At 39.6% G+C, this 14789-nt stretch overlaps 1 protein-coding gene across 7 annotated transcripts in view; it reads left to right on the top strand.

Moving 5' to 3' along the window:
* LOC105686868 (synaptogenesis protein syg-2) overlaps positions 1 to 14437 on the top strand; it is a 173654-nt gene extending 159217 nt beyond the window's left edge. For 5 of the 7 annotated variants that reach the window (XM_048653236.1, XM_048653239.1, XM_048653235.1 and 2 more), the window contains 7 exons: positions 112 to 242; positions 636 to 795; positions 4223 to 4522; positions 4711 to 5007; positions 6436 to 6678; positions 8670 to 8833; positions 10950 to 14437. In XM_048653236.1, the coding sequence (XP_048509193.1) occupies positions 112 to 242; positions 636 to 795; positions 4223 to 4522; positions 4711 to 5007; positions 6436 to 6678; positions 8670 to 8833; positions 10950 to 11252 (1598 nt within the window). In that variant the 3' untranslated portion in view covers positions 11253 to 14437. The remainder of the gene's footprint in view (positions 1 to 111; positions 243 to 635; positions 796 to 4222; positions 4523 to 4710; positions 5008 to 6435; positions 6679 to 8669; positions 8834 to 10949) is intronic. The other 2 variants (XM_048653238.1, XM_048653237.1) reach the window with 2 other exon arrangements.
* Positions 14438 to 14789: the final 352 nt, after the last annotated feature.

The raw sequence follows: 14789 nt of genomic DNA, 5'->3' as shown, positions 1-14789 counted from the left end.
TACAAGTTTATTAAAGCCCTTAGGTCATTCTCTCGTCATCTGAGAATCCCTGTAACTTATACCCTTCAACCTCCGACCATGTTTCATTGCCTTCTCTCTCGCGCTTCGCAGTCGTTCCCGTTCTCCGGTTGGATCTTGGCTCCAACATGAACCCCGAGGACATCGAGGAGGGTGACGATGTTTACTTCGAATGCAAGGTTCACGCTAATCCAGAAGCTTACAAGGTCGTTTGGAAACACAACGTAAGTCTGTCGCTTCGTTCGAATTTTCAATCTTCGGTATGATTCGACGAGATTTTTTGTCGCCGTCAAATTTCTTCGCCTCTTACATTTCTTCAACCGACGGTGTAATTGCTCGGGAAAATCTTCACCGGAAAACAAACAATAACGAAAATTAGAAAAAAAGAGAAAAAAAAAAAAAATATCACGCGTGTACAAGGTACACGTTTTACGATTACTTGCCTCTGGGGCGAACTCGACCTCGCGCTACGGTCGTAGCGAGAAAAAAAAAAAATCATAAAATAGAAAAAAAAGTGCTTGTTATTATCCAGAGCTCGAGGGAATGAAGTTTTTGACTCCATGGAAACGAGAAGCAAATGATAATGATTTTTTGTCCCATTTTCACGTCGCTTACAGGGAAATGTTATACAAAACAATGCGAAGAACGGTTTCATCGTACAACGTTACGACCTCGCCCTGAGAACCGTTAACCGATCTCAGGCTGGAAATTACACGTGTGTCGCCAGTAACGTCGAGGGGGATGGAACGAGCAACAGCGTAGAGTTAAAAATAATGTGTAAGTCAACAATTGAATGATGATATTATTTTTTGTCGTTGAAAGTTTCCTCGACGCCCGCCACGTCTTGGGCCCGAAATTATAACAGTTTCATTTTCTCTCCTCGTCGCAAACGCGCGCGCGCCGCCGATCCAAAACGTTCGGATATATTCGAAGAGATTTCAATATTCTCGTAGATTGGAACGCGCGAAAGGCCATCTCTTACGTACGTATATATTCTCGAATGGATTTCGTCTATCTGTATCTATAACGTTAGCTTAGAATAGTGCGCGACGAAGTGGAAACGCGGCGGTGAGATTCAACCGAGCGAATGTCAGTAGGAGTTTCTGGTCGCTCTTACTGTTACCGTTACTCCCTACACCGCCTCCGCCTGCTCTACTACTCCCGGTGGTTATAGTGCCGGTAATAGTAGTAGGTAATAGTAAGATATAAACGTGAGTTGCGAATCACTACGGCGTATAGTCAAAGCAAAGAGCAAATTGGCTGGCTCCTTATATAATTGCAATTTTGGAATTGGAGCGCGTGATTCCCGAGAAATTCAACTGTTCTCGGCGCAGATATATACTACACACTTGCATACGTACGTACAAATATCTACGATGAGATCTCGACGGTACGTAACAAGTGATACAGACGGACACCGATCTCGCCATCTCCTTCCGTTGATCAGCGTTAATTTTTCGAAACGTCGATAGCTCGACAATTTTTCGCGAGGGTTGCTCTTCTTTCATTCGTTGTTCTCCTCTTTCTTCTACTCCCAGTCAGGTGTTGGAAAATATTTTGAAGAAATGATTACAACCAGAAACAGTCGAGTGCGAAGTAGGTGCAGAATTCAAGTACCAATGTATGCACCGCACACATACCTCTGTATATTGTACTATAACAATAATAGTTAACTCTCAGCATTCACACCCCACTCAACTACGGTAATAGTTTCTATTTCGCTGCATCGTTCACACTCGAATCACGTACACGGTGTCGGTTTTACGATACTATATACATCTGTTGGATACAGACGTTTGTTTTGTCTACACGCCAGATTAATTCAGGCGAGTTAAATTTCAATTCAATATCCACACATAACCGTATACGTTAGGTCGTTACACAATTAATTCGCAAAGAAAGCTATAATAACGAAAACAAAAAAAAAAAAAATTAGACATATGCATGATGCATAAATATGTACGTGATCAATTAGCGAAAATTCATCTAATATATACCGAGTTCACGATGAGAATACATCGAGTTTTACATACACGAATCTGCATATGCCGTACAGCGGAAGCCAACGTGACATAATTTAAATTCGACAATACGTGAAATTTATTTTTAGATATAGGAATACACCGGGTAACAAGTTACATCTACTAGTTCTGCAGTTTCTGTAACTGCCGAGCTAGTTTTGCATACGATATCTCCAAGGTATACGGGGAATCCGAAGGTTAATTGAATCAGCCCTTGTACCGTGAAACTCTTGTTCTCTAGTATCCATCCGTATTGCATCTGGATATACGTATGTAAATGTGAAAAAAAAAAATGGAGTAGTTATTACACTGCTCTTCGCGTAGCTGAAAATCTCACCCCATCTTCCGTTTTTTGGTGTTCGTACTTTTTTTGGTAAATACATTTTTCACGCGATTCCCTGCTCGCGCGTTTGTTGATCTTCTTTTACTTTTTTTTTTTTTTCGTTGTTTTTTTTTTTCATTGCGTCAAATGGGTGCAAAGCGTTTCGGTTATTCGCGTTGGTTTGACCTGTCCGGATAAACTATTTCACCGCAACCCCCTCCGAGCTATAACGTAGGCAGCTGCGTACACCGTTTTCACGGGTAAAGAGGGAACCGCCGCTGCACATCGTCACCAAGATTAAGCGTTCCCATTAACACTCTGCAGCTATGTTCGCAACGAGCTATTATACAACCCAACAAATATCGCTATGGGGTGGTTCTCCGAATTATAGAGATATCATCCCGTTTTATCGTTTGACCAGAAAAACTGGGTACAGGGTAATGAATTCTCAGCTTTTAAAATAAAAGTAACGAATTCGGGATCGGATATTTATTTTCTTTCATCTTATTTTATTTTATTTTTTTTCACCTGTTTGAAGCAAATTTTTGATCCAACGTCGTATCCAACGACTGTTCAACTGTTCGTCCCTTCGATATATAATTTTTTAATCACAAATTTCAACCAGATAAATACCGCGTCAAATCCATAATTTGTTGTCCTGCAAATCCGGAATGAAAATTCTTCCCTCTGCAAAATCCGAAGCTCCCTCGATCCTCAAGGATCGCACACGATATGAGATACACGTTTTGCAGAACAAGATTTCAGACCCCCTAGGTAATCCCTAATTCACTGGATTCTCTCATTTGTTGACACCAAATAATTACACAAGAGAATAGAATAGCAACGACAGAAAACAGAAAACAATATTTTCAGCTGTCCGCGTCAATGAGAAAAAAGCCATTTATAAATTGCACGTCATCCGTATCCACGTCGTCGTCATTGTCGAGTTTTTTTCTATATGTTTTCTCTTTCTCCTCCCAATGTTTTTTGCTGCGTGTGATAAATTATAGATAAAAGGTCGTTTTTTGCGCTACAAATAAATTAAAAAACTCTATGAACAGTTTTATCTCCTTTTTTATCACACGTGTTTAATTTTTTATTCATCTGTTTTTCACGGCGATAAAATTTACTGTAGAAAATTCGGGTGCAGATGTACAGTTTCATTTGACAATTATCTGTATAGTGAGACAGATTTATGGAAGCTGTGTCGTTTTTTTTTTTTTTCACGCTTTCCCAGTTCGTGTGCAACAAATTTGCTCACTGAACCACCCTGTATATTTGATTGAGCAGGAATTCGCGCGTCGCGTGCCGCGGATATTATTATATATATATATCATGTACAGCCGGTAGTAAATGTTGGCTATAGGTTATATTTTATGTATTGTACAGTAGGTTGAAATAATACATGTATACATGGGGTAGAATGTAGAGAGAGACCCAACCGACGGGCAGACGTCGTAACATCAACTTCAACGGCTCTACTCCTCGTCCATTTTCTAGGCTTGTTATATATATATAATACGAACACCCCCCAGCCACTCGACAGCCTTATGTTTCTCTGAATTTTAAATTAGCAATCGACCCAACGACTTCCACCTATTTCAACCCGCGCACATTTCAGCGATTCAGGGTTGTGGTCGTGGCAGTAGCGAAATTATTAACTGCGGTGAATCAGAGCGAGAGAAAATGAAACGAAAATTAAATGGCGGTTACGTGTTGAGCCTCGAATAAGGTCCTTTGAAATTCCGACTTTCGACTCGAAACGTTCGAAGCGGTTCCCTTTTTCAATTACTGTAACAAATTTTTTTGTCTCCTCCCCCATCTTCGATAAATTCGGTCGATAATCTACCTGCAATTCCAGATAAACCGATCTGTCTTCCGGACCAAAAACGCGTTTACGGCGTCGCGAGGCACGAAGAAGCTCGCGTTGTTTGTCGCGTCGAGGCTTACCCAGCCCCCGATAGTTTCCGGTGGGCGTTCAACAACACCGAAGAAATGGTAGACGTTCCTCAAGCACGTTATAAAAATTCCACCAGAAGAACACAGAGCACATTGACCTACAGACCCGTTACGGAAATGGATTACGGAATGGTTCTTTGTTGGGCGAGCAATACCGCTGGACAACAAAGGAACGCTTGTATGTTCCACATCATACCGGCAGGTGAGAGAGAACGAACGATTTTATCCATTTTTCCAAAACCGCGATCGAACAATTCTTCAACATCGATTTGTTCGTTCGGTAAAATCTTGCGTGGCCGCCGTACTCCGAGCTCGGGGTGTCCGGAGTTCGTGACATTTGAACGTGTAATTTTATGCGCTGAGGGGGTTTTTTTTTTCGATATTTTTCAGGCAAGCCCGAGTCCCCTTACAATTGCACGTTGACAAACCAAACTACGGATTCCCTTTCGGTCGAGTGCGCTGTGGGGTTTGACGGTGGTCAGCCGCAGCACTTCCTACTGGAGGTTTTCGACCAACACACAGGGATGCTTCAGGCCAACATCACCTCAAAGGACGCTGCTTTTACCGTCCAGGATTTGAAACCTGGAAAAGTCCTCAAGATGATTCTGTACGCAGCGAATTCAAAGGGACGCAGCGATCCGACGTTACTCGAGGGTTTCACGCTCAAGATCGCCGAAAAACAAACTGGTAAATATAATTAAAATATCATCATCTATCGCACGATGATTAATCCGCTCTCATTCGAACGACCGCTTCGATTTTAAGTCTGACGATATCCCGGAGTAACATATAAAATTGACGAAGTGAAGAAGAATCTGTTATTTACGTCAGAGTGAAAATGCAGTTTGATGTGAATCAAATGCACGACATCCGACTATTGCGTCTTCAGCTACTTATATACGTTAGTTAGTGATTCATAAAGGTTGTCGCTATGCGAATGCCATGAGAAAAGGGAGGTCGTGCACCGACTGCAACTACCCGATATACATTCCCTTCGTAATCAAGACGAACAGTCGCGACGAGCTGCTACGTAGCGACAACACGTTCTGATGAATATTAAATTCTTCAGAACTGCCCAAGAATCCACCTCGATACAGGTGGTGTACATGCAAACGGAACCTTGTCGCGGACGTTTACTCGTTGAAAATTTCAGTCCTTTGCTTTTGCTAAAAGCTTCGTTTGGGAGAAAGTCCTGAGAGTTCTGCACCTCGAGTGTACTGCAGAGAATGAAGGACCGTCGCGCGATCAAGAGGGAGGAAGGACTGAAAATAGAGGCGAAAAGTTGTGATTATTATTCTCGAATGGAAATAAAGAGAAATTTCAAGTACGGGGCGGATATGAAACTCGCGGTTTTCGGTCTACTGTATATACAAAAGCCGAAAAACGCGGAATGCCGGGAATCGCTAAATAAAATGTCAAAAAAACACGAAACGTTGCTCGAAAGTAGAGCCAAGAGGAGATGGGGGGGGGGGGGGGGGGGGGAAATAACGCCCCGCCGAAGAACGCAACGCGCGCGTACATAAAACGGTTTGAAAGAAAATTGCTTTTATTGAAACGTTTTAAAGACATCCGAATATTCCACCGCTGTACCTCCACATATAACAATTTTCTATGCTATACCGCGGACCATCGGTGAAATGCCGAAGCCGCCGACTCGTTCGCGCCCCATTAAAAATTAACGTCGGACAGTACTTTGCAGTAGCGCCGCTTAAGTGCCGACCGAGGCTCTACGCGCTGGGAAGCACTTTGCTGATCAATAAACGGGAAGAGCTAATCGCGTATAAATTCACATACGTTGGATAATCGCGCGGAGGCCCACTACTTATACCAACCGATATGAGAACGACCGGAGCGCACGTAGGTACGTCTCGGCTTTCGAAACGCCCCGGCGATATCGAAGAAAAAGTGGCTGAACAAAAAAAGAGAGAACATTAATAACGTTCGTTTTCTCCAGAAGTTCGCTCGTTCTTTTCACCGCACGCGAAGAAAAAAAAAAAAAACGCGGGGGAAATCAATTTCTTCCGGCGATCAATCGCAGTTTTCGTCCATTCGTTTATTCATTCTCTTCCGATGCGAAGTCGCAATTTCAACAAACGGCGGAAAACATGAGAGCAGTGCGGGTTCTGTTCACAGGAACGCCGATCCCGTTCGAGCTAACGCCGTTATTAGGTGTCCTGATCGGAGTAATAACGGCCCTGATTTTGGTGACTCTGATAATTTTGGGCGCGCTGAAATTGAAAAGTGATCGAAGAGCCCAGCGGCCGGGTGATTTGCCGTTGAAGAAAGCGACCGCGCCGAGCGCCGAGGAACTCTACGACACCGATGACAGAAATCCGGACGTCGTCCCGACGAACAAAGGTAAGAGAAAACGAACGATGAACGTAATCTTGTTTTTTACCCGTAGTTATTTCTGTGTACACGATATTCCAGACTTCGTGCCCCGGTTGATGTTTGAAAATTTGCAAAGTTTTGTACAACGGAATTTCTATACGCAGACTACCGGGATTACTAATTTGAAATCGCGATCGGAGCACGTGCACCGTTAGAATTGAAGATTGGAATCTGAGTGTTTAATTTTCCCCGGGCTTATATGAATACCGTGTAGGTATGCGGTACATGTATTTCGAATCTAGCAACCATGATACCTTATCCTATTGCAATTTCACGCTGTACCCTGTAGGATAAAACCATTTCCCTGGCAATCTAGCTATACGGCTTACATTGTGTAACATTCATTCAATTGTGTATTTTATTTTCCACGCCCGTACAAAACCTCGTATTATTCTACCACCTCATCACACCTACGTCCTACCCGCCCCTTGCCAATCTTCTCCACGTCGTATTATTTTATTTGAGAATCTCTTCAACGACGTATTTATATAATTTTCCCGGTACACGCGTTACGTCGGCTCCATTATTTTCATCCCTTCGTTACGAAATTACTTGAAATATTTCATTTCGTCGGATTGTCGATTATTTTTTATACCGCGCATTGCGACAAATAATTGTATCGTATGTAAATGTATAGGTATACGTCAAGGACAGGGTGTGATCCGCAAAAAAAAAAAGTCGGTATTCTTACATAAGTCGTAGGTTCATATCGACAGCACGATGCCCCCAGTAGGTAGTATCGAAAAAATGGGAGAAGAATCAAAAAAAAAAAAAGCTCGGGTTACGCCCTTACGGTTGTAATCCCTCGATATATGATGTAACAATCCTCGCGACGCGTCGGACGAAACGCAGAGTATATTACATCACATATATAAATATGAAGTGGTCTTTGAAGACGTCTAAGGGCGGTAGAGGTTGTCGCGCAGAGGCGAAAGGCGAAGAGCAAAGAGCTACGAAGTGCGTACGCGTCGCGTCGTCATCGTCACGAGTTCGCCCCTAGGGCACCTTTGGCCGGTGTCCTTTACTCTCCACCCTATGGACACCCTTGGCATTGTGTTTCAAGGACCACCGCAGCGTGGGCGGAGCTGAAGATGTGAATTGGAATGGGATGGCGGGGGGGGGGGGGGGGAAGAGGAATGAAGAGAGCGGCGGGGTTGACGAGGGGACCGGGAGAGAATGAGGGAAAGGAGATGAGGGGGTGGTTCGGGGGCAGGTATGTCACGTCCTAAGTCAACTCGGCGATGCCTGCCGCCTGCCTGCACCATTCCTACTCCACCTCGCCATTCCATCCATTCCACTCAGAAACCGACAACACTCTATCCAACTCATCCCCTCGTCTATTCCACGCTACCGTCCCCGAGTCACATTCTCATCCCCTAAAACTTATCCCTCTCACCGTACCCCGTAGGCAGCATAGGTAGTACAACGATTCCTGCTTCTCAGCTTCAGCTCTTCTCCTTGAACTACACACTGTTTTAACCGTCCCCGCGGTATGATGGAATGAAAAACTGACGAGAGTCACTCTCAAAGGACTTAGCAACTCTGACGTTACGACGTCTCCGTGTACTAGACAAGTTTTCCATAGACATGTAGAATGTGCACTCAGTTTCCTGGTTATATTGGCATCGGTGATGTTACAAACAAATAGAAAAAAAACAAAAAAAAAAACAGAGAGAGAACCTTCCGACCGAGGGAAAGATAAGACAATAACGCAGATGTAGGTATTCCATCTTCGGGATATCCGGTTACCTGCACGTGTACTTGCTGATCCGTTTCATTCCAGACCGTCGGGTTATTATTCGATTTTTATTTCTCTTACCTCCATCCCACCCCTTTCACCCCCCTTTGTCGCGACGTATTTTTCCCCGTACCTTTTTCTTCTTCTTCTTCTTTTTTTTTTTCTTTTGACAAAATTGAGAGTGAGTTGAGTCGATCCGAACGTTATATCTAACTTGAAGATTCAGATTATCAGCTCACCGGATCAACTGCTGGGACTCCATTGGCCGTGCAATCGACCCCCGATGGACAACCCTCCAATATTCCCGCTCATCAGATGAACCATCTTCAAGGACTTCCACCGACCTACCAGCTCAATGAGTACGACAATTATCCAACATTACCGGTGAGTAATGGAGTCTGATATCTTTGAGTGTGATCAGTGATGCCGAAAGCAAACTATCGTCCGGAAAAATTGCGAAATTCCGGCGATCTGTTTTTTCATGCCAATTAACGAGTTTGTCGGTGGAACTGAGAGTTGTGGACGTTTCCATACGTTAGGGAGGGTTGAATAAAGTGGTGAAACCAAAAGATAAATAAATGAAAAAGATGAACAAAAAATGTATAAATTCAAGGGGCATAAACCATAAAACGGCGTTACGTTGCGTATAGCCGTACGAGTAGACTATAGAAATTTGCAGAATCTGTCACGTACTGAGGTCAGCTTATATGCAGCTTTTGCCGTACGTATAAAAGGGGAGAAAATGTTGTTGCCGCACGTAGCTATATACGCTTTGGGTTGTAAAAATAATGGGGGGCTGCTGTACGTATACACGGAGAAGAATACCAAGCCCCACAGCAATATCTAATCGAGTGGCTCTCCAGACCTTTAAAACGTCCTTACAGAGGACGCGGAGATGTGTAGCGGAATTGTTGCAGCCGCTGTTGTTACTGTTGTTGTTGTTGTTTTCGTTGTTGTTGGTCGCGAACGATACGGGGGTATACGGAATGTTGTGCGATTTTCTATTCCGCCATCTACGCTATCGCTGCTCCCGCTGCTGCTGCTTTTGCTGCAGTCAAAACGTGACACGACGCAACGTGGTATGCAGCGACAAACGGAACTTGCACCCATGTTATCGGCCATCGTATCGCGCCGACTTTATTGACGCCATAAAGTCTTATGGTTTATATTATACCTCCTGCTGCGCACAACGCCGTGCAGGATATACGCAAATACATAGTACCCACAGACCGTTATTTCATATTTTATACATCTTCATAGCCAATATATTACATATATTTCCGAAGTTCGCCTCTTCAGTTTTAATGCTTCCCCACAAAACGGGGATGCACCGAAATGTCAGCGTTCAAACACCTCGGGAAATCATTGCCTAAGATGTTGGCTGAACTTGTTTTCTCTTGCCGAAATGTTACCGATTTTAGATTCTGAAAAACTTGGGGGTGAAAAGAAAGTTGATTTTTTTCAAAATGGCCACCAGTCTTCCACATCGATATTTCGATACCGAGTTTTCCGATCGGGAAGTTGAAATAAAAAATCGTACGGGGATGGAAATGATGAAGAAAAAAGGAAAGAATCGGGGAATGAATTCGAGAAGGTGGTTTTTGATCGTAGAGTGATACCTGAGCTCTTGAAAGCGATTGGGCTACGGATCAGTTGGCGGGTAGACGAAATTGCTAAGCAACGGTTCCTAAGCATGTGTAACATATGTAAAACGCTACTTAATGTTAGGTGGAGTTGGTTACGTAGGCGTTGGGGATATTTGCATAGTTAAAAGTAGATCTGCCCAGAAGTTGAATAGCTATAATATGGGTGTATCGTATTTCAGCTGGATAGAAAGGGTATAACCGATCATATTTAACGAGGGAATTCCCGATGGCGATATAATTTAGACGGGAATGTAAAGTTATCGCGCGAACGGTATGTATGCATAGACAACTATATAACTATCCGAATGTCAGAGTTATAGGATGAACGCGAATTGATAGAACACCAAAACCATTACCGAAAGGGGGACATGGAAATGATACAAGTTCATACGCACGATATGAACGCAAACTTTAACGACTAGAATTTCTGGGAATTCTCTCTCTGCATTCATAACCAAAATTACGTGAACTCTATTTACCGATAATCTATATTAGCGGAAAACCAAATTTCAAAGCTCAAAGTCGAATTGCATGTAAATGCAAATAGAACATTTCCGTTCCGGAAATAATTGCTCTGTAAACAAAATATCGTAGGAACGGCAACGTTTTTCCCCAACAGCTTGACTAATCAAAAAACGACGCGATCATTTCATCGACATGCGAATGGAAAAATTCAACCTTCCCACCAATTCAATTCTCAGGTGTTACGTCCTTCCGATTGCCAACCCTCTCCAAGATATTTCAGTCGACCTGCGAAGGAGGGAGGGTTCACTAAATTCTTAGAATCAAGTTATCGAGAAAAAAGAGAAAAAGGTCTCCCTCATAGCGTCCCCCGTATAAATTGGTTGTTTCAGTTATCCGGTGAAGTGACCTACGCCGAATTATGTTTGGCGCGTCCGACGACGCTGTCGACGTCTGGTTTGGATACAAAAATGGGTGTAATTGTCGGCGGTAAGCCTTACACGAAGGAGGCGACAGTTTACGCGTGTATAGATCACAGCGTGAGGCCGCCTCCAGGTTCACTTGGATTTCAGCAACAACAGGATGTCGGGGTGATAACAACGCCCGGAAGTGGTGTTTTATCCGGTAAGCATCACCCACGTGAAGTTGTTACCGTACGCACACCCCTAATATCGACACAAGAAAGTTGCGTATAGGGGCGGGAATCCGACGCGCTCAACGTTAACGAGTACTACGTATGAAAACCGACGCTTTGAAACGATTGTTTCTGCATTTTTACGAACGAAAATAAACGGATAAATAAATGAATGACTTGAACAAGAGAATAAACATTTAACGTCGAGAAAATTATGCGTCGGAATTCGACAAATTATGCATAGGGACACTCGCTAATTCAGGGGCGCGTCGTTAGGAAAGATTTGAGAGAAAAATTAATCGAGAATTAACTTTGAAGAATAGTGAATTATATTATAGTAATTATAGTAATTATGGGAGAGTGGGGAAAAAGACAACCGAGGATATCGATGTTTTGACAAAAATTAAAAAAAAATTCCCTTTTTTTTTTATCTTGTTGAAAACGCGCGATTGCAAATATTTCATATTCTTCTACATCCTATCTATATTATAGAGTTTGAATTCCGAAAATCCCGTCTTCTTAAAAATCACAAGAAATTCGAATGGTCTTTCCTCAACAATTTTATGCGATTGTTTTTCCGTCTCTCTCTTATCATTGTCTGTCTTCCTCATATGCTAATAATTTTCCCCAACCAAACTATTGAAAGATGTTTTTTTTTTTTCATACCAATGAAATAATTGCGTCGTTTCGTTGACTGAAATGAAATCAAAAATTCATTCGATATCCTCGATTATCGAGATAACCAAAAAGTTGTAAATTGAAGAAAAAAAAATGATTTCTAAACAAAAATCAGTAAAAGATCTGAAGAGAAATAACATTATCTATTATTAAATAATGAATCATTGAATTAAAAACAGATCGCTTTTATTTACAAAATTCAATAATTGATATGAAACGAATATCGACTCTGTAAGATGTAATTTATCATTACACGTATTATAATTAAAAATACTTGACAATTACGGTGTAAATAAATTCTCAATTTTAATATAAAAATTACAATAGATGTGTATATTATTATACATATAAGGGAGAACAAGAAATTATTTATAACTCTCCGAAATTTTTTTCGAACGGCATGTAATAGCATTATGGTCGATACCGATAAGTAAATTAAAACAATAAAAATCAAAAACAAAAAAAAAACAAACAAACAAGGATAAGACACAAAGAAACGAACGAAATAACATTTGAATATTTCAAAACCGTACGTAAAAATAATATCAGTAACGATAACAATAACAATAATAATAATAATAATAATAATAATAATTACATTAATAATAACAAATTTATTAATAATAATTATGCAAGTGTAAAAATGGTAAATGATAGATGTATACATATTACACAAATGACACACCCACGTATATAAACCATGCATATAAAATACACTGATAATTATTATAATTTCAATAATAATTGTATCGTCAAAGGAACAATTCGATTGTAGGTACGTGTAAATTTGTAAATAATATATATTGTATTAAAGATATTCTATCAGATAAATTATAAATATATACATATATTATTCATTAAAAAATTGAAAAAAAAACGAAAAGACAAAAAAAAAAAAAAAGAAAAGAAATGAAAAATTAACGAACAACTAAAAGTATAGAGAAGAAGAAATAAATTCGGCTTGTTTCACCCAAAGATAGAATTTGAATTAATGAAAACCAAACGGAAAATTCCAAATTAAATCAAGAACAATTAAAGATTTAAATTTGGAGGGGTGAAGAAGAAGGCGATGAATTCGACTAACGATAATGATAATAACTCACATGATACACTGTAAAATATGATATAACATACACATTAATTATGATAATAACACACGCTCGAGTGTTGTACAGCATAAATATTTTTTGTAAGTAATTTTAAGATTCGAATTTTGAATTATCTATAAATAACGTATATAATTATAAACAAAGAAATTATACATACCTACGATAATAACGGTAATAATAACAGCAAACAATGACGTTTGTTACTACTATTATTATTATTGTAATTATTATTAATAATAACTGGATAAGAAAATCTTACCATAAGTTGATCAGTTTCTTATCATCTTCATGTAGAAATCTGAAACACGGGGTGCGTTTTTGGTTTTTTTTTTCTCCTTTTTTTTTTTTGTCTTCTAACTGGATTTTCAATTGATTTTGTTTCTTTTTTGTTCCTCCCACCACTGGGTATAATTTACTTGCTTATTTTGGGCACGTATTTTAACCCACCCCTTTCGGTGGAATTAATCCGACATTTACAGAACTTCGTGAAATTAAGGTCCGTCTATACATACGGTCGGTTTTTTTTTTCCAATTTCATTTCGTTTCGTTTTATTTGAACTTTTCTCTTCTCGTTTCGGTAATTTAAAGATGTGCTTTCGCCAAATTTCGTTTGCATTTTTTAATACCCATGACTATAATTATTCGTATTGCGGTTTACGCCTCCTGATATACATACGTAATATGCTCTTACCCGTTGATAAAAACGCGATTTTTCACCGCTGTCTCGTTTATCTCTTCTCTATTTGTTCGATTTTGGAGAATTCGTTTTTTTTTTCACTCAATCCCCTTACAGTAACTCGAAAAATCGGCAATTTATGTTTCTACAGCTGCAACTGCCCTCGGAATTCCCATGCGATATTACATGTACTAATATTAAAAGCATTTTATTCCCGATCGCCATAATTCATTGACGATATTATTACCTATCGATATTATTATATAATCACTATTATTGATATCATTATCATTAACATTATCATTATTATTAGTATTATTATTGATATCATTTTTCTCCGAGCTTCAGATATAATTTTATTTTGTATATTCGCGATGAGAGATTATTTGTGAGGGACGTGTACATGTACTAATATAATGTGAAGTGAGAATGATGGCTGATAGTTTTTTAACGCGCTCTTTTGTATATTATTATGTATTGAGTAAAAAGAAAAAAAAAAAAAAAACTAAAAAAAAAAAAAAAGGAAAACAAAATTATTATCATTATTATAATAAATTAATGAAATGAATACATATTGTCTCTTATCTCATTGGAAATGTCAAGGATAATAAATTTAGAGAGAAAAAAAAAAACCAGTCAAAAGTAATAATTAACAGAAAAAACCATGAAAAAAAAAGCCGCTACGAAGATGCTCAGAATGTAATGCTTCTTCCGAGCTCAAATATGAAAGATTTTTATCGAACGCAGGTGTAACTAGGTATAATGCAGAAGAATAAAAAGAAATAGACTAATATAAATATGAAGAGAGAAAAAAATTAATAAGATCGTAACAATGAAGAGGGACAAGAAACGAGAACAAAAAATTTAAAAGAAAAAGAAAATAAGAAAAAACTTGTACGATATTTAAAGAAGACCATATACGTGTATTTACAATAATTATGCAAATATTATATATGTATATATGATATATATATATACATGAAAAAAATATATATATAACCAGAATAAACGTGTTGATATAAAAGTTTAAAAAAAAGGAGGAAAACTTGATTATCCTTTCAATTAATTATACACCAAATTCATCGATGAAGCATCTACTTTATTTTTCTGGATTATGTATCACCTGTTCTATTAT

Source organism: Athalia rosae, chromosome 3 (genome assembly GCF_917208135.1).
Source record: "Athalia rosae chromosome 3, iyAthRosa1.1, whole genome shotgun sequence".
Classification (NCBI taxonomy): domain Eukaryota; kingdom Metazoa; phylum Arthropoda; class Insecta; order Hymenoptera; family Athaliidae; genus Athalia; species Athalia rosae.
This window is presented reverse-complemented; position numbering and strand designations above follow the sequence as displayed.